This window comes from Pagrus pagrus (genome assembly GCF_965226575.1).
Source record: "Pagrus pagrus genome assembly, chromosome: 8".
NCBI classification, from domain to species: domain Eukaryota; kingdom Metazoa; phylum Chordata; class Actinopteri; order Spariformes; family Sparidae; genus Pagrus; species Pagrus pagrus.
In genome coordinates this window covers 13,277,620-13,297,682 of record NC_140192.1, presented here as the reverse complement: position 1 = coordinate 13,297,682, position 20,063 = coordinate 13,277,620, and the positions used below count along the sequence as shown (strand labels likewise).

Below are 20,063 nucleotides of genomic sequence, written 5' to 3'. Positions count from 1 at the left end.
TGAGCCGGGTGAATGTGAGAATCACTGGTTCAGCCAACCTTCTCGTCTCATTAGGTGACCTGGTATCTGAACTGGCATCTTGTCCACTAGAATTCTGGGTAAACGCATGCTCTTCAGATAAGCAGCATGGTGTTTTCTGTAAATAAGGACGGCGGTGGTGTCCCGTTTCAGCCTCACACCCTGGTTAGATGTTTCGAGTGCCACAGCATTCAAAGGTATCACAGAAGCCCGGAAAAATGTCACCTTTGACCTTTGGTGACATTGAAATGCGATCGTATTTCGACCCAAATTCTGAAGGCGCATTCATGAGCTTCCTTTAAAAATGTGAAACATTAACTTCAGCATGAATTGGACCGCACCAGTTGACGTTCAAGTTAATTTTTCACTGCTTCTTCAACTGTTACAAGCCCGTTGGTGCAGCACTAGTTTTTGATCCCATTCAGACATTCATTACCAATGACCGGGTTTCTGTGTGAATTACTATTCATGTTTTGAGCCTTATCCTGTATTTTGAATCATATTTGGGATACGGTGTTTACATGCAACAAGAAACACCTGGTTATTCATATCCCTGTTTACATGATCACAACAGTATTGAGGTTTCTGATCGTGTGCTTGCAGTTGTGTCTCGATTTCTTACCATCTCATCCACTGTTACCAGGAGACGTGCCACAGTATCCCTGGTTTTCTATCGCGACGCAATCATATCACTGCACAAGCGTTCCTGCTGCTGCTCGGACCGAATCACAGTGAAGAAATGAACACAGCTAAATTTGATCAAAAATCAATGTTCACTGGACCAAACCTCTGAGAACTGTGTCCGACTATAGCAGCCAAATGCTGCATAGCTGCAATTGGCTGCTATATCTGTGTTTGCTGTGCTGAAACACGTTGATTTTTTTTTAGTGTAGCTGCAAAGTTAATGTCACTGAATTTACACCATCTCTGTTACCAATGAAGTATATACTGAGATTGTAACACGTGTGCATGGCAGCATGACTCAGAGTCCATGTTCGAACTTTGCATGTGCACATGATTGCTGCACATGGACAGATTATTAATGGGCATGGGTACAGATATATAAAAGGCCCCAAGTCTATACTACATAGGGAATAAATAGCCCTGGTTGTTATCCAATAATAGTTTAAATCAGCCAATTTGTTCGATCAGGGTGGTGCGGGTGTGATTTGATCAGATTTGATCGCCCAGGGCAAAATTAGCAAACATCCCCACAAGTCATCACATTTTTTCTTTAAACGTTCCCTTACGCAGCCGACAAGAAGGCCTGAATGACATCACCTCTCTCCAACCAGTGACAAAAGCTCGGACAAGACAAAACATACAGAAAATCTTGTATAATTTAACCAAAATGATGAAGATTTTCTGTTAGTAAGGCGGTGCTGCTCATCCGAAAAAGCTGAGAAAACAGGTCGTCAGGGCCTTTGATGAAATGTGACTGTGGTGTCAGTGTGCTGTCCAGCTGTAATATGAAAGAAGACATAAACAAAAGCAGATGTAATTGGCAGATACTCAACAATAAAAGTTCACGACGGGAAAAAAGGACAATCAGGCGATCCTGTTTTTAACTAACTCCAACAAGACTCTCCTCTGCAGAGTAGGTTGCATCCACTGATTTAAATCTCTCTCAACACCTTGTCTCAAGGTTAAATGCAATGTTGTGAGAGGACTCTGCACGCTCCTGTGTATATAATTCATGTATGTCAACATTTAGCGGTCGTGTGCCTGGTGATGACCATAATGCAGACCATATATCATCCACTTTTCCCTCTGTTGTTCCACTGAAACATCTTCTTGTGGCTCTAGCGGGTCCCGCTGCAGCCTCTCAGCATCCACTTTCTGTCGGCGCACAGCATCACGCCGCCGGTTCCTCCTTTATAGGAGCCCCGCCCCGAAATCAGTCGATCAAATTCAACATCGCACTCGCCAGGGTCTGACCAATCAGAGCGCCGAGGGGGTGGTCTTGAGATGGTGGTCCGGGAGGCCGGTAGCCAATGAGCGTGCCGTGTGGCCGGACAAAGAGCTCGCGTCAATGATCGTTGGTCGCCTGAATGGCACATTATTCATGTCCACGCTGAGCTTATTTAAGGAGACGCGAAGTGGTGAGATCGCGGCGTCCCTTATAAAACGTGGCGGATGTCCTCCTCCTTCACATGTCCTGTGTGGTGGAGCGAGAGATGCAGACGATGTGAAAGTTTATAATGTAATGTGAGAAAAAATGAATCTCCCCTCGAACACGAGCATCCACACAGCCCCGGTAAGCTCATTAAGAGAGCTGCTACAAACTACAACCCCCAAGCGCGCCCGTGTAGATGAGCACACTCCTGGCACTTCATTCATAATCCTGACATGTTGAGTTACAAGCTCGAACAAGCCAGGAAGTTCAAAATACGATCACACTCCAGGCAAGCATCAGTGTCAAACTCAAAATGAGGCACTTGAAGGTCGTAAAAATACAAATAAACGTGCGTGAAGGCGCGTAAAAATGGGAATTAGCGTAAAATATGTTTGTTTTAGGTTTAAAATAATAATAATTGTGTTTGAAACGGTGACATCAGCCATCAGCCGTGTAAGCAAAGCTCCATCAATGCTTTTCCACTCGCTTTTCCACACACCCACCGCCCATGCAGCCTCCCCAAAACGACGCTTTTCGCCTGACCGACTTCATTAATGCGTAGAGGAAGGGGAGGAGGTGGACAGCTCTTCTTCTACGACCCGATGTGCTGAGAGCTGCTGTTTCACTTCACCACCGCCTCCGAGCAGCGCAGTCCTTCCCTCTCCTCTAGTGTATCCCGTGTGTTTTGGACGAGAAGGTGCCAACATTTCAATTTTTTTTATAGATATATATACACTCGCTGTGTGTTTTCTATTTTTCTTCTTGTACCCGGAGAGAGAGCACTCCAGGGCGGCGAAGAGAGAAGTTTAAACCCCGCAGCGGATCCTCCGGAGGTTTCACGACCCAACACACCTTCGCTATCAAGAGATCGTTTTGTGTGTGTGTGTGTGAGTGAGGGGACTTATCATCGACTTCAGTGAAGTTTTATCAAACACCGAGAGGACAACACATCCGCCATCCGGCATCATGACTCGGAGGTCCTGTGCCATTTACGCCACCGGTATCGTGTGCGCTCACCTCCTGATAGTGGGGATCGCCCTGGTCGTGGCTCAAGTCTTCCAAACAATGATTCACAGCCGGCTAAAAAAGGTGAGTTGAGTCATCTTCGCGTTAAATCTCCCCTTCTCCTGTCACATTTCTCTCCCATCTGTCACACATGAGGGGTTTAAACGTTTCATCTGCAGCGGCCGGTCATCCGCATTCAGCATCATTTCGCCGGCAGTACGCGCAAGAGGGTCACAGGATCACCCGGCGCTGTTTTGTGTTATAATGTCTTGTTCTGACCCATTTGTTTCATGTTCTGCCCCACATTCTGCACCCTCCAGCTCCAGCCGAGCTTTTCCACCCCTCCACGAATCCGCATGATCCGAGGATCGGGCAGCGTGTAAGTCCCGTTACATGGTTGTGCAGCTTGCATTAGGACACATGAGTAACACCAGCGTGTGTTTTAACATTACACACAGGGCTGAGCAACGCTTCGCTGCACTGTAGGTAGAAACCCCCTGCAACTCCCCCAAGGGGAATAATGATTGTGTGACTTTATCGTGACCGTGCCTCATTTCATCGTGTGTTTTTACTCCTTTGACACACCTTTTAACATTCCTTTACGGATGTGCAGCATTTTATATGAATCAGACAGCCATCACATGACTCAATCAGGCTCTGGGTGAATTGAAAAATGAGATAAAGGCATGATATGTGATTTGTCCTGGCTCATACTGTAGGATTTTGATAAGCAGCACTGTGCGCATGACCTGGTGACACATTTTCTGTCGGTGCAGGCTTAATATATTGACTTCTTGATGGTTGGGTGTACAGAGACGGGTGGGCAGTAGTAGTAATAGTAGAAGTCTTAGCCAGTGACTGACATGGTGGGCAGGGGGGAGGTGGTCGGGTCTTGAGGAATGGGGGAAGGGAGCCTGGGTGAGTGGACAAGAGTCCCCTGACTTCCAGTGATGGAGCTGTGGCAAGTTTTACATGATGGTGTGACAGTCATCCACCTTTGTGGCATTCAAGCATCCAACTTGTGTAAACGAGACTGACGCATTCTTCTGTGTGTTAAAAGAGAAATGCTGATTTTAAAAGCTGTTTCAAGAGTTAAACGGCCGGGAAGTTAAGGTGGAAGTCCTGTTAATGCAGATGCAGGCTATGAACAGGAATTCCCCCCGAACCCCGCTGATGCTCTTATGTTAAATTGCAACACTGGTCTGTTTTGGGTCTTTGCTGCTTCACAAATCAATAAAGGCTGTCTTGAGATGAGTTCTGCATGAGTAACATAACCAATACTCTTTACTTAACTTTTTTTTTGTATTGTTTTATGAAATACAGTCAAGTTAAAGGGGCACTATGTAGTTTTGGAGAAGAAATTCAGACTCAAATGTTTTATATTTATAATATTAATCAGGTGTTAATACAAATACAAATGATACAAGATGTTCTCAGAGGAAAATAAGGTCCCCAGAACACTGCTTGAAGCTAGAAAGGTGGCAGGGTCCGCCACATATAAACACAGTAAAACCGTTGTCCTTTTTAAGGTCAGTTTGTTGATTCAACTTATTCAGGCATAAAAACAAAGAGTACATTAATTGAGTTTGTTCACGTATTTTTTTAAAAAAAAAAGTTCAATGAAGATCTTTCTCTTCTGATTAAACGTTCGTCCCCAAAACTACATAGTGCAGCTTTTAAACATTTATTTCTGACCTTAGTTTAATTAAAAATGCTCACAAAAATGACCACGACTTGAAATGTGGTTTGATCAGTGGACTTCTGCAGTGACGCATGTATATTTCTGACGACTCGTGGGCCATTAGTGTTGAAATTACAATTGTCTGCTTGTTACTGTATTTTAGGGCTGATGGGGTGACAACCTGATGGGGTGTGGTTGGGGGGGTGGGTAGCAGCTGACACCCTATCCCACCCTGCAGCCCCGTTTAAATACCTCACATTCCTCTTACCGGCATGAATCACTGTGTTGTATGCTGTGTGCAACTACTTTTAAAAACCTCTCTTTTTCTTCTTCTTAACCAAGTCTGCTCCCTCCCTCTACTTAAGAAGAGGAAAAAGCCAGGAAAATCTCAACACGCTATTTTACCAAGTAGGGGACTGGCAAACAGCTCCCTCACTGACACGGTTTCCCCCCCCTGGAGTTAAATTTAGGTCCGACTCTCATTTGTCTCTCATTCCCAATCCCGGCAGCATCCCAGGGGATCCAAATTAAAAGAGTCAGTTAAAGTTCATCAACGGGGGGACATAATTCTGATGTGGCTGGCGATTACATGAAATGACAGCATAGCTAATCCTCTTTGGCCACAGTCTTCCCATTGAATTAGGCGGGTACAGACATGCTGAATCGACTCCAAAAAATCTACCTAATCTGATGTCCGACCGTGGCTGTGTTATAATGATGTAGCCTAGTTGTTTTGGGACAAGTCGAAAGATTCCTCCAGGACACAGACTCTTTATGTCTGCTCAGCTGGGTGTGGAGTGAGGCAAGCGTATAAGCCACGCAAGGAATTTGACAGACTTCTTGGCCTGGAGGGCATGATTTTTGCCTGTGAGCGACTTCGTAGTGCCTTGTTGTTGTTCCTGCCTCAGCCTATCAGAAGTCGTCGTGCTCAGACAGGGAAGCTTAGAAGAAAAACACCCACTCGTGCAACTCCTCCCAGCCCTGTTCGGGAGAGGAGACTTTTCAAGGTAGTTTGACTGATTGAGCTTAAAGAAGTCAAGAACAAGGTCATGCTGGTGTGTACTGGTTTAAAATGTGCCAGTGACGCAAAGGAGGAGGCAGTTGACAAACTTCTCTGGTTTTAATTATTTTATTGCCTTTTAATTGTTTTCCATACGCTGTTCCAAGCAGGATCTTGTCACGCCACACCTAACTGAGCTTCGCCTGAAGTTGTTTGACTAAGGCCCGGTTCAAACTGCCTATAGTGTTTAGTTTGAGTCTTTCAAACTCATTCAACCTGTATTTTGGTAACACTGACAAACCTCTCCACTTTGTCCCTCACTTGGTTTTCTCGGCGATAGCTGAGGGTTTTTCTGGCAGATAAATGATGACAGCATGATGGTCATATAACTTCGACGAAGGCCTTTTGAAAGACCTTTGCTCAAGGTTGGCAAACACAGAGATGTAGGCCACAGTCACTCAGTCCGTCAAACGCCGCAGGAGAAAGGCCAGACGAGGCAGAAGCCTGTTTCAAAAGTGACAGTTTGCATTTTGCTTTCTCAAATTAGGTCAGTACTGTTGGTTTGGGGTGAGGCTGGGTCATTATAGTCATACGCTTTCACTGCATCACCTATTTTCACTTCACTTCTTAATTAAGCTAGAAAAAGATCGAGACTCAGGAGGATCTCAATGCTTAAATACCTCAAGTTCATTTTAAGTGTGTCTTCTCCGATCCTGCAGACAATTTTTGAATCTGAGTAGCTGTGACGTTGACTGATTATTAAAGATTGGGCGATGCAGCATTTGTAATTCTCGATTAGAAGAACTAAAAAGAAGACGCGTAAAGGCCACTATATGCTCATGAAGACGAGAGCAACCCTTACTAAAGCGGCAACAGTTCATTATTTAATTCATATTTGGGGAAAGTGTATTTGTAAACAGGTTTTGGACGGGGGTTTTTTTGTATTTTTTGGCATTTTACAGACTAAACCACAAAAGACTACTGAAGAAAATAGTCAGCAGCTTAACTGACAATGAAATTATCTTTATTTGCAGCCCTAACCACCCAGTTAAGCCTTTTTTCCTTGGCTGCAGAATGTTTGAGTCTTACGTTTTCTCTCAGTTAGTTGATCCAGCTCACCTTTTTTTTTTATGAGGGCTATCAAAGCAGGTATTTTAGTCGACTCCTCTTTAGATCTAACATGCAGCAACATGCAGCAAAATGCAACAAACCCAGGAAAACAATTCTATAGCGCAAAACACATTTGAAGATCGGAAGTTGTAACCCAAACAGGAAGTGCCAGCCACACCCTAAGCTGTATTTTCTCAACGGCAATGTAAGGACGATGTAAAGCCTCTCTCAAGTGCACCTCGCTCTACTCAGGGGAAAGAGGGTTTTCAGGAACTCGACATGACAAACACACAAGTCATCTCTCCTTTCCAAACTTCAAAAAAATCTTCAAGGAAAGGAAAAAGTGAGCTTATTTTTCCTGAGTCACACCACACTGGTTGTTGTCTTATACAGTTAATAGTCTGTGTAAAGGTTACTGTTGCCCATGCTCAGACATGTGCGATCAGGCTTGTCCCACACTTTTTTTTCCCCTTCACATGATCACTTTCAGCACATCTGTGAAATCGCAGCCATCCTCTACTCTTCATGGTTGCTGTAGCTTGCATGGTTTGAATACAAAAACTCACCTGACATCCTGCATGGAGTTGGATCGCTTATGCTGCAGCGATGCTATAGTGTCTTTATTACTGCAACACATTTCTGGGTTGTGTGGGCTGACGATAGCCTACAGTCAGATTCTTGCCTAGGCTTGCAGAGGTCAGGGACAGGGTGCAGAAGATTTTCTGCCTGTCCTGATGCTTTTTTCAGCCATGACAGATTTTTCTCTGCCTCCCTCTGGGTTTCGAGGTCTTGGCCCGGCACCAGCTTCTCGCAGAAAAGTGCCTTGTGTGCTCTCAGAAGGCACTCATTCATAACAAGAGCTTTGAGTGGAAGAACTCACATTTGGCACTTTTGACGTATAAATTACAAGAGATTTTTTTGCCATTTTTCCTCAATCTGATTTTGTATTTTCTTGTTTTGTCGATAGGAAATTACTTTGACAGAGAAGAGCCAAGTGTTTGAGGGATGGAAGAATCCACCTCCACCTGTTTATATGGAGTATTACTTCTTCAATGTGACCAATCCAGAGGTGTTCCTGGCAGGCGGGAAGGCAGCTGTTAAACAGATCGGACCCTATACTTACAGGTAGGTTAACAAGTAGTGATGGGCAAAGGAAACTGCCTATCATTTAAGTCATGTTTGTTAAAGTCCTCTTTAAGGAAGGCTATCTCGCATCTTGTCCATCTGGAAACACTTTGTTAGTGCAGTGTGAAATCAAAACAAAAGACATCTGGACCGACTGACCAATGTCCTTTCCACACCAGGGAATACAGGCCACGGGAAAACGTGACTTTCTTGGAGAACGGCACCAAGATTTACGCCCTGAACCCCAAAACCTTTGTGTTTGTGCCCGAGAAGTCAGCCGGTGACCCTGAGGTTGACATCATCAGGACTGTCAACATCCCATTTGTGGTAAGACATGGTGTCTGGACAGGATAAATGTGTGTTATTATGACCTGCAGCTGCTAGTTTAGGGAGTCATTTGATTGGCATGTGTGTTGTTTTTTGCTCAGGCCATTGTCCTCTTAGTTTTGTTGTGACATTTTGATATCCTGAACATACAGTCTTTGGTCACATGAGGCCAAGACAAACAAGCCATCATGTATTGCAAACGTGAATTGAATTGTGTCTTTCGCCTTTGTCTTTTTTTTTTTTTTTTTTTTTTTTTGACTCGCATTGTCTTTTGTCCTCAGGCGGTGATGAACGAGCTGAACTCCTACTCCTTTATCCTGCGAACTGTAGTTTCCATGTACATGAACTCCCTGGGCATCGAGGTGTTCATGACCAAAACCGTCCATGAAGTTCTGTGGGGCTTCAAAGACCCTCTTCTCTCAAAGATCCATAGCATGAAACCCGAAGTGGACGATCATTTCGGGCTGATGTGGAAGGTAAGCACGATGGTGTTCATGATGACTCAAGCTTGATGATATTATAGGGCTAAAACCTTAAGAAAGCTCTTGCGTGTTGGTCGTTAGGGGTTACTAACCCAACAGACGAGTGGGAACGTCCGTGGTTGCGTAAGAGAAGTGAGACTGGCCGTGTGCTGATTGAAGATGTTTGTACTTCCTGTTTATAGAGCAACGTAGGCATCTTGGTCACAACACCAGACTTGTGATGATGAGTGCAACATTTTTAGTCACTGAAATAGAGCTATGAGTCGATTAATTGATCAGCTGATGAAAGGGAAATAAGCTCTTGGGGAACTTTTTTAAGCAATTAAGTCAAAAAATCCATTTGGAGTAAGGTGCTTTTCATTGGTCTAATACATATCTGTGTAATATATATGATTTGGATGGTTAGTGGGACAAAAACAAGCAATTTGAAGACGAATGAATGTAGGAAGTAAAAGTAGAAAACAGGCTGGTTCCACTAGGTAATGATATTCTACAGACAAAGACATAATGTGATTATTCTACACAATAATTGGCAGATTTATCAACAATGAAACTGCTTGTTAGTTGCAGTCGTGAAAAATAAAGAATGCTCTCTAAAATATACATTTTCAATCCCCTATTACTGCCTTATGGTGTAGGAGTCTGGTTAGAAAACAACAAGGGGGCATGCCAATGACCGACACAAAGCAGTATTTCTTTCACAACTCCCATGGTCCTTTGTTAACAAACATAAACACTGTTTCTGACTCAGTGCCTCCCCGCAGTATCCTCGACAGTCGTCCGTTCACAGCGGCTTTGTCTGAACCTCTTGTCTCGTCTTGTTTTCCACAGAAAAATGGCACCCATGAAGGAGAGTTTGTGTTCCACACCGGTGAGGAGAACTACATGGATTTTGGCAAGATCGACACGTGGAACGGCCTGAGGTAAGGACCGATCTTTTCCTCGATGACAGGAAACATTTCTCAGCACATGGTTTCCACTTCCATAGTTATGTCACGAGTATCACATAGGATCATATTTACCTTGTTATACAACCTGTATTGTAAAGTCCAGAGGAGAAAGCCTTTGCTCCCTAGTTTGAGGGAGAACGCGATTGCAAAATGAATGTTTGGATATCCAAAGTGACTTTGTACTTTGAGTGTACCCAGCATGTGTATTTCAGGAGTGGAAGAAGTATTCAGATCCCTAACTTAAATTAAAGTACCAAAAGTGGAAAAAAGAGTTTAAACTACCCGTCAAGCCCCTTCAAAACTGACTGATGGTTAATTTGGTGCAAAATAACAAAAAAGAATTTCTTCTGCACAAAATTGTATTGTATTTTTTTGGACTTTGAGGCTAAAAGGGATTCATTTATCCAATATTTGTTGAATAAAAAAGAAATCACGCTTTGGAACTGCTAACTAGAGCTGTGGCGTTTAGTCAGTTATTCAGTTCATTTAATATGGTAATAAATAAAATAATAATTAAACTGAATCAACAGCTACTCCTGTTTTAATCTTTAACAATGTGTATTTTATGAACTGGATGTCTTTCTTCATGGTGAAACAGGAATTAGTAGCTGTAGATGACAAGTAAATGTAGTGGCGTAGAGGTATAAAACAGCATAAAATGAAAATAACCACTAATACGACCTTTTTATTTTTGTTAATCAACAGGGAAATGTCGTGGTGGTCTTCCAATCAGAGCAACATGATCAACGGTACAGATGGCGCCGTCTTCCACCCTCTGATAAACAGGAATGAGCTGCTCTACATCTTCGCTGCTGATCTCTGCAGGTATGCATGTGTTGCTTATGTGGCTTTAAATGTTTACAGTCAAAGCATCCCGGCAAGGCGGGGTCGAGAACTCCCAGTGACTCGTTAGCTTGTCAGGAAATTACAGCTGAGTCGTACACAATATGCTTAAAAATCCGCTGATAAGGAGATTGTAGTTCTTACAACTTCTGATAAGGCTTCTGATAAAGGTAAAACACACGTGGGAATGTCAAAGAGTGTGACCTGGACATACTTGGGAGGCTTTAAGCAATGATTATACAGGAAGTGATGTCACCTGTTTACTTTTGTAGTTCTGATTGCCTGTGATTTTCTTCCTCTTGATAGCTCTTTGTTGACAGCTTCTTAACAATAGATAGTTCTGACTTTAATCAGGCTCTCTGCTTGTTTTCTTTCCTTAGGTCTATCCATCTGGCCTATGTGAAAGACGTGGAGGTCAAAGGCATCCAGGCTTTCCGCTTCGCACCTCCCAGTGACGTCCTCATGAGCCCCAAAGACAACCCCACTAACGCGGGCTTCTGTGTGCCAGCTGGAGACTGTCTCGGCACCGGGGTGCTTAAAGTCAGCGTTTGTCGAGAAGGTAAGCAAATGCCCCATTTCCCTCTCTTCTGTTGCCACAGAGTCTGACCCACTTCCTTTTGATGGCCCCAAACCAGCCCCGTGGCACAGCCCCAACCCCCCCCTTCCTCTTTTTTTTTTTTTTACCCCCCAAAAATGTCCTTTCACTCAGCGACCGTGTCCCCTGCCTGGTATCTGACATTCCCTCTGTTTGAGCACGCTGGATTTTACTCAATACACGGTTCAATGATTAACTGTGCTGACTGTGTGTGGAGGCTATTGAAGTATTTTATGGTGGTCATTGAGTGGAGTGTGATTGCTCTGATAAGGTGATCGTCAATGGAATACAGGATCAGTTTTGCTACCGTTTCTCTGCTGTTTGTTTATATTAATACTTTTCTTTTTTAATTTGTTCCAACATATGCGTCTTAGTGGAAGAAAACACTTCTAAACCAATATGTGTATTAATCAGCGTTGGCAAAGGTTGGTGCTTATTCAACTCTTTCCGTGCTAAAACCTCATTGGCTGTCTACATCAGCTCCTCTGATTCACATGAGGCAAACACGCCTGATTGGACAGATTTATGTGATGCTAGTTGGAGAGCCAATCAAGAGCAAGCTCCGTTGTCATGTGCCAAGTGGTGTCATTCTGAAACAGCCTGTGTGGGTGAAACCACAGAAAAAAAAAAATCATTCAGACATCGTCACAGCTCCATAATTTTTGGCCACAAACATCATATGAAGTAATTCAGTGCAGAACACAAAATTTAATCTGGTTATAACCTGATTCCAGTATTTTTAGTTTCAGTATGACTAGATGTGGCTTCTTTTAGGTCACAAAAACATAAATATGTAAAGGTGTCAGCATTTCTCCCCCAGCATTATATATTACTGGCAGCCTGAAGAAGTATGTGAAACAGAATTATGAAATATAACTTAAGGAAAGTATAATTGATTTGATGAATTAATTAATAAAATATAAAAAACTACAAATAATTAAAAAAGAAAGAGGGGGCATGTGGTTAAAAAATGAAAGAGTGGTACAGCCTAGTTGCAGCTCTAATGTAAAGGCATTGCAGAAAGCATTGTGAATGTGTTTATGCTGATCTTGCTGTTGCTGTTGCTGAGGATGAATTTCATGTTTTTATTTGATTGTACATTGACCGAAGGAGTATGCTATTTTAAAATCTGTTAACCAACCCTGAAAGTATAGGTTCCTTCCTACCACGTGTCCTTCGTAGTCAACATTCATGTTATTTAAATTGGACCTTTTTGAACTGAACCTCTTTGAATTTGTGGAGTGAATTTCAAAGAGAAAAGAAGAAGTTATGTAAATATTGCATACATATAGCTTTTTAGGAATGATCTAAGGACAGGTAAGGACAGGCTGTTATAGGCACTACAGGAGTGCCCTTGACTGTGTGAGCTAATCATTACAGCACAACCTGAAACACACACTTTATGCTATCTGCTGCATTATCAGCTGCAGATATATACCTGTATATCTTCTAGCTCTTCAAAATACCAGATAGTTTTTTCTATTTTTTTATCTTATCTCACGTTTCCTCTTTCACCTTTTCTCAGCCGTTGTTGTTTAAACTGAGTCATCTCAGGATGCAAACACTCACTGACTCATGTGTTTGTCCTTCAAGGTGCTCCCATCGTCGTGTCTTTCCCCCACTTTTATCAAGCGGACCCGAAGTACATCAACGCGGTTGAGGGGCTCAGCCCAAACAAGGAGGAGCACGAGACGTACCTGGACCTGCAGCCGGTACGATTCATATTTATTATCCCAACTGATTACAGTCATGTGAAAAGAGTCTGTGTTCAACCTTGATCTGTTGGTTTATGATATTTATGACCATTTTTATCTTGATTAGAATGGTTGTTTTGACTCATAGTAATGGCTCCTCTTGTTTCTGTTTGCGCTGACGGTTCTACTGCATTATTTTGATAGTGTCATTTGAGAGAAAAGGCTTCGGGAAATATTTATTTCAACATAGTAGTGCTGCCTAACGCAATTGCTATTATAGATTTTTTTTTTTTCTTTTCATAATACTTAATTGCAAAAGTGCATACCTTAGTTCTTCACCTGCTTACATTTGATTATATTCTTAGCTCTAGCATTTTTAAAGTATTCATTTTTTTTACTGGGGATAAAGCAGAAAAATGCTAAGGAGAAAAAAAACCCCAAAAAAGCCATCACATTGAATGACTGTACATATTAAACAATCAACTGGGAAATTGTTACTTCTCAAGGCGGAATTTTATGAAATGGATAAAGAGATGATAGAAAAAACAAGTGACATGTTGAACTTTAATAGTCTTAAAACACAACAGATAAAAGAATGAAAAAAGGAAAATGAAACCACAGAAACAAAACCAAAAACATAAATACTTGTATGTAATTTAGTACACAATAAGTAAAGACAGCAATATGGATATAGAATATGGCATGAGAGGGAAAAAGACATATTTTTATTGAGCAGTATGGTTGATGTGCAGATAACAGTGATCAGTTAACTGCAGGAAAGAAAAAAGTCTAATCTGCAGTTTACTGAAACCTCTGTTTTCTTTTTGTTTTATTTAGACCACAGGTGTTCCCATTCGTGCCTGCAAGAGAGCTCAGCTCAATATCATCCTGAAGAGAATCCCAGGCTTCCCGTAAGCTGAACTTTGTTGATCTCTGACCCACTTCGCTGTTGTAACACTCTGCCCCAATTTCGGCCACATGTTGAGCCAGATGTCCTCCCTGACCTCCGTGTCTCCTCTCTCTCTTTCTCCCCTGCAGCAAAACCAAATTCATTAACGAGACCATTTTCCCCATCATGTTCGTCAATGAGGTGAGCGTTTCCTTCAGTTCAGTCCGAGACACACCTGTTCTCATAAGTGAAACACAAATCAATAATCGTCTCTCCCGACTATAGACGGCGACTATTGACGACGATTCGGCATCCCAGATGAGGACGATGCTCCTGATTTTGACTCTTGTGTCAAACTTCCCTCTGCTCATCGTGGGCATGGGTATCATCCTGCTGTTGGTGCTTGTCGTCTTGTTCTGCCGAAATCGCCAGAAGAAGGTATGAGCTGCCCCTGTTGTTGTGGACTAGAGTGTAGTATTAATCCACAGTTACCCTGGTTTGACAAATGTGTGCTACCCACTGACATTAGCTCACAGAGTAAATGAGAACTAGACTCATATATAGTAATATACCACAATATATGCTGTAGCGTTTTTAAGAGTTTTACTGTTTTTCTTTGCATGGTTAACAGTTTCCTGAGCTGCTGCAGGTTTTAACCCCAAGCTACATGCATGTTAACTAACACACTGCATGATCCCTGCGCAGCAAAAGTCAGCATGAGCAGTTTCCCTCAATTCTGGATCAAATACTGTTTTTTTGAATTTTTTTTGTCTTGCTGAATGTTTTCTAACAGTCGATGCATCTTTGATGTGTCGGCGAATCCTTGTATCCCGGAAGGAAGCGTCTTAGTTTCCCTTCTGCTCAGTGTAGCTGTGAACTAGAGTAGCACTTTAGATTAGCAAAGTGCGCTGAACTAGAATAGTCCTGTGAGTGAATGTATGTATGCACAGTGCATGTTCGGCTCTTATCTCTAGCAGTGCAGGATTGTTGATCTGAACCTTGGCCTCACCGCCCTCAGATTACAGATTAAGGATTATCGTAGTTCAGGTTATTCATTGCGGAGAGTGGCCCGCAAAATGAAAAAGGAAAAGTTTGATATTTTGAGAAGTATTCGCGTTTTTTTCCTGAGCGTTAGATGAGAAGATTGACACCACTCGTGTTTGTATGTTAAATATGAAGCTACAGCAAGTTTAGTTGACTGGAGCCTGTGGGGATTAGCTAGTTTAGTTTTGCCAGCAACAGAAGTGAATGAATTTACACTTTTTGTACAGATTAAATAAACAGAATTCAACAGCTTTAGAGGTGCTGATATTTGAACTCAGAGCTGAACTAGCCGTTTCCTCTGGTTTCCAGTCTATGCTTTGCTAAGATAAGATAAGATAACTGACTGTAGCTTCTTACTAAGTTTACAGAACTGAGAGTGTTATTGTTCTTCCCGTCCAACTCTCGGATAGAAAGCGGATAGAAGTATTTTCCGAAATGTCAAACTATTTCTTTAACATGCAAGTTTATCTTAGAATTGAGAAAATGTTAAAACATGCTTAATTGCAATGTGAAGAAATGTTGTATTAACCATGTTCTAATTTTAATTTTCTGTAACCCCCCTTTTTTCCTTTTCTGTTTTAGAACGAAGTAAAACGTATTGATTTTACTGAAGCTTTTCATTCTTTTACTGTAAGTCTTAATTTTTGCCTTGTTTGCTATTCTCCTCTTTAATTTATTATCATTTATCATCATTTCTGATTATCATTTTTAATTGTCTTCATGGGACATGATATTCCTTCATAAGTTCTCACCTCACGGTGTAATGTTTCTTCATTTTTAAGTTAATGTTTTGTGTGGTGGTTGTTTTCATAACTGGTGCATATTTAGATTGATGTGGTTCACTGCAGACATTTCAGTCAAAACATTTAATCCCATTTTATCGTCTGTTAAGTATAAAAACAACATTCTGACGTCTCGCCACTTCAGTGGTTTGTACTAACCTCTCTCCTCCTGACTCTTCCCGCTCAGACGGCGAAAGATGACACAGCCTACACACAGGTCAGCGACAAACCCGATGAGCCGTCGGAACCGCAAGCCAACCAGCCAATGAGGAACGGCTCCTACATTGCCATGTCTCCAGTGGAGGCCCAGAAGTGTTGATCGAGGATCCCCTCCCCAAGTGTGGCGCTCAGGAAGGGGGGCTAAGGGAGCAGCACACGGGTGTTACATTACCACGGGTGGGGGTTTACATACAGAATGGGTTTATTTTGGGGGATTGGGGAGGATGGGAAAGGTGTGGGACACGAGCCCTGGTAAAAGTTTAGTCAACAAAGACATTGCTCCTCTCACTGAGCCCTCTTATGACTGTCTATCCTCCTCTACTCTACCTGCTGAGCATGGCCCTCACTGCCTGCCGTACTGCAACACAAACTCCCACACTCTATTCCCCATTTCCGTCCCGGTTGGCCCGAAAGATGAAGGGACACTGAATGGGCTCGGCCGGGACAAGCCTTTTTTTCCGTAATTCTACTGAGGGAACACGGTAGCATAGGTGTCGCCGCCGTACGCGGATGCATGACGTTCGGAGCCGACTCTGCCGACTAATATGGCTTAAAGAGAGTCTTAAGTATTCACCTGAACAACAGTGGGTGTTGTCACCGTCGTATTCTTGCTCTTTCCTCTCCGTCAGTGTTGCCTGAGGAGAAAATTAAGCCAACAAGTTTAAAAAAGCCCCATAATCCATAGGACAAAACTCTCTGAGCTTCTGGACTCGGAGGATAAAGTGGTTTTGCTAACAAAACTGAACTCGGCATATCCTTTTTAGTAAAGACAAAAAATAAGAAAAAACAGACTGAGCCAAACTATTTATAGCATTTTTGCCTTTTTTCCTAAGATGAATTAGTGCACCTACACACCTGCAGACCGCACTTCCAGTATCAGTTAGTGAACATGTGTGTGCACCTTTATCTGACACTTCAGTGTCCTGTTTTGATGGACAATGGGCAACTATTTTTCTTGATGCGGGCACAGTGTAGTGTGACACCTGGAATACTTGTGATTTTGACCTTCCCCTCTTCGTTTTAGTCACCATTACCTTTTTTTTTTTTTTTCCCAGAACACTAGTTAAGAAAAATATCCAGAGACCTCAGCTACATTTCCAGGTCATCGTTAGTTGAGGTGATGACTCTTTAGCTGTGAAGTTGTTAGGAATGCAGTCAGTAGCTTGATAAAGTTGCACCTTTTTAAGGCTTCATCACGCATTCAAAACAAAATGAAAAAAAAAAAAAATAACACCAACAATACTTACAAGGGAGACTTGAACCTGCTTTCTGCCTTACAACGGTTCAGTGTGTTCTTTATGTTCATACATTGTTCAAATAAGCTGGAAATCTCTTTTTGTCGTTATTGTACATATTTAAAGGGGAAATGTTGAGATACCTCTGACCAAAATCCAGCAAAGCAGTCCTCCTAGGTGTGCTGAAAGACACTAACTTTGCTCTGGTGTCGACCGCTCCTGCACGCCTACACTGTTACCTATTAGAGAAAGCACAATTTGGATTGCTAAAACCAGTCCTCACACAAGGCTACCAGGTTTTTTTGTCCTGTTATTATTATATATATTTACAGCTGATCTGTTAAAGACACTGACAAGTGCCGTGAATATTTGAATTAAAAAAAAAAAAAAGTGGAATCATTGGGTTTTGAGGGAGCCCTGTGCGCCACTCACTCGCCGCTGTGCAGTCATTCAGTTTTGCCAAGGAGCTGTAGGCATTCAGGCAAAATCGCAGCACACAGCACTTGAATCACTGTTTGTCTTATGTTCCGTGTGGTGTTTTCATTTCTGTCCGCCGCACTTGTCACATGTAAAAAAACCCAGTGGTAGTCGCTAACGGGATGTGAATTTAAGGCCATAACACTGTCAACGTGGAAAATTCCCTGCACTTTGCCTGGAAATTGTGCCCTGTGTATTGTCATTGTTTTTTTTTTTCTTTTCTTGTCCTGTTCATTTCAATGCAGGTGGTCCAAACGTTCAGAACATTTCAATGGTTTGTCCTCACTAGTATTGGTTTATTATGAATGATGTTGTTGTGAAGGAACAACAGACATCCACGTCTCTGTGTTACTTGCTTTTCAGCACATGGAGTGTCTTCTTTTGATATACTTTTGTATTTGTTATTGCTGCTAAAAAAATGCCATAACCTATGGACTTGTACTTGTATATGTGGTATTTACCATATTGTGCTCGTTTCGGGTTGGCCCACAGAGGCTCGTCTCTGTGCCGCCAAACCTTTTGTGACGCCTGAGCACAAGATACAAAGCCCAAAGCTTGCTGCCATTTACTGGAATTAGCAGTTACAGTTATCACTAGCAACACTTTTGTAAAGTTATCACATTTAACCACTCTATTAGCTGATGATCTGACCATATCGCATGTACCATAGGGGTTTTATTATAGGATTAGTAACAGTTCGCTGGAGGTGCACAAAAAGGGCGAGCCGCTTCAGCACCATCTAAGATTGGTGTCAGAAGTCTGATACTGGGATTAATATCACTGTGGTGGAGAGTAAAGTAGTCCTTATTTTTAAAAGTTAAATCAATTCACTAAAGGCCTTTTTACTACCACCTACATGCAAGCAACCATCGTCTCATGCAAACTCCATCCACCTTAAGAGAAGATCTTGACTTGAACTTGATAGACCTTAATCCCAAGAGTCGGAAGTGTGTCAGTTCAAACACACACCTGAGCCGTCATTCCTCCACCATCTGACTTCTACTACACTGACCTTTGAGTCCAATCATTCAAGCCCATTGGCTCGTCCCTGCTTGACCAAAGATAACCTACATAGATCTGCCCCAGCGCCGTGTTTACTCTCCTCTGCGATAACGGCCGTGCCGAAAAACCACCGCCTACCTTTTTTTCTTCTTTTTTTTTTTTTTAAGCGTGCCACCACTTACTTACAAGTATTTGCAGCAATGTTGTGTGAGCGTGAACGGATGCGTGTATGCGCCTTTTTTACATCAAGGCGAACTAAAAGAAAAAAAAACTAAGAAAAAATTCACATGTTTGATGGGTATTGCTCTTTTGTCAAGTGCGAGAGCAAACGGAAGTAATCAATGCTCTTTGCGAGCAGATCTCAGTATTATGTAAAACAAAGCAATACATAACTGTATGAAACAAATTGTGGATGTTTTGTAAGGGGCCACACTATATTTATGTATATTTTTTTTTCTTTTTTTTTTAGTTTCACTTGTGTAGAAGTATTTCCTTTTTTTTCTGTAGTGTGATTTAGCCATTTTGTTTTTAAAAAAAAGTTCAGCACATTTCATTTGGGATCATTTCAACGTTTTTCACACTGAAAATACAAAAAAAAAAGTGTAGAAGATGGACCAGTATGCCACACTGGGAGCTGCCAGAACCCTGTAAAGTGTCTGTAAAGAGTGTTCATGAGTGGTTTAAGATTGTTTGTGTTGGACGAGTATGAGATGATGTGAGTAAATTTGTGTTTGTGGAGCCAATGCACCATTTCTGTCAAACTGGAGTGATTTTTACTGGAAGGCTGATTATCTTGATGACTGAGTAAAATAAAGCATTGATGCTGTGTAACCTATCTAGATGAATGAAGCCCTCCTTCAGGGATGAGCACTAGTGCCATACCATCCTTTTATTATTTTTTTCCCCATTAATTTGCTGAAGTCACTAACAGACATTTCCTCTTGAGATATACTAATTTGTTTTGCTGCTGAAAATGACAATCCTGCTTGTCATGTTAGGTGCAAAATGAATTCAAAGTAATATCTATTTTTAGTTTTGATAATTTACACTGCACAGATGTTTCTAAAGTGCTTTTGTAAACATTTCTAGTGTATTTGCAAAAAAATAAAAGTTGCAGTCAAGTGCAAAGTTCAACGCCGTCGTCTTCTGTCTTTTGTATAAACTGTCAGAAAAATAAATATAAATCAGTTTGTGGGAACAAAACTGATAATCTTACATTGTCAGCATATTTTGGTGTAAATTATAAGAAACTACATGTTTAACATTTTTAAATACTGCTAATTATTTAACTGATAACCATCTATCTGAGTTGACAGTTTTATGTGGTGGTCTGAGTGTTAACTTGATGGATTAAACAAATGAGATATAACTTGTTCATTAGTTCACTTCAGAGGTGGTTGTAGTTGAGCAGGAAGGCTAGCTGTTTCCCAGTGTTTCCAGTGTTTATGCTAAGCTAAGCTAATCAGCTG

The 20,063-nt window shown here is 41.9% G+C and overlaps 1 protein-coding gene across 2 annotated transcripts; it reads left to right on the top strand.

Moving 5' to 3' along the window:
- Positions 1–1,098: 1,098 nt before the first annotated feature.
- Positions 1,099–19,728, top strand: scarb2a (scavenger receptor class B, member 2a). Of its 2 annotated transcripts, XM_084360101.1 has the most exons (13): positions 1,112–3,223; positions 7,898–8,055; positions 8,235–8,382; positions 8,664–8,858; positions 9,696–9,787; positions 10,520–10,639; positions 11,038–11,216; positions 12,846–12,964; positions 13,784–13,857; positions 13,985–14,036; positions 14,121–14,273; positions 15,462–15,509; positions 15,849–19,728. In XM_084360101.1, exons 1-13 carry the CDS (start codon positions 3,101–3,103, stop codon positions 15,978–15,980), a joined length of 1,593 nt encoding a protein of 530 aa, XP_084216227.1. In that variant the 5' UTR covers positions 1,112–3,100; the 3' UTR covers positions 15,981–19,728. The 2 variants fall into 2 exon arrangements, with proteins under 2 accessions (XP_084216228.1, XP_084216227.1); XM_084360102.1 differs by lacking the exon at positions 15,462–15,509 and having other exon boundaries at positions 1,099–3,223.
- The last annotated feature ends 335 nt before the right edge of the window (positions 19,729–20,063 follow it).

What these genes read in the sequence shown, in the direction of transcription:
- scarb2a (XM_084360101.1), top strand. Translation starts at nt 3,101, where the DNA reads ATGACTCGGAGGTCCTGTGCCATTTACGCCACCGGTATCGTGTGCGCT. An exon ending in ATCGGACCCTATACTTACAG is followed by an intron (nt 8,056 to 8,234) that starts GTAGGTTAACAA and finishes TTTCCACACCAG; the next exon opens with GGAATACAGGCCACGGGAAA. An exon ending in CCATCATGTTCGTCAATGAG is followed by an intron (nt 14,037 to 14,120) that starts GTGAGCGTTTCC and finishes TCCCGACTATAG; the next exon opens with ACGGCGACTATTGACGACGA.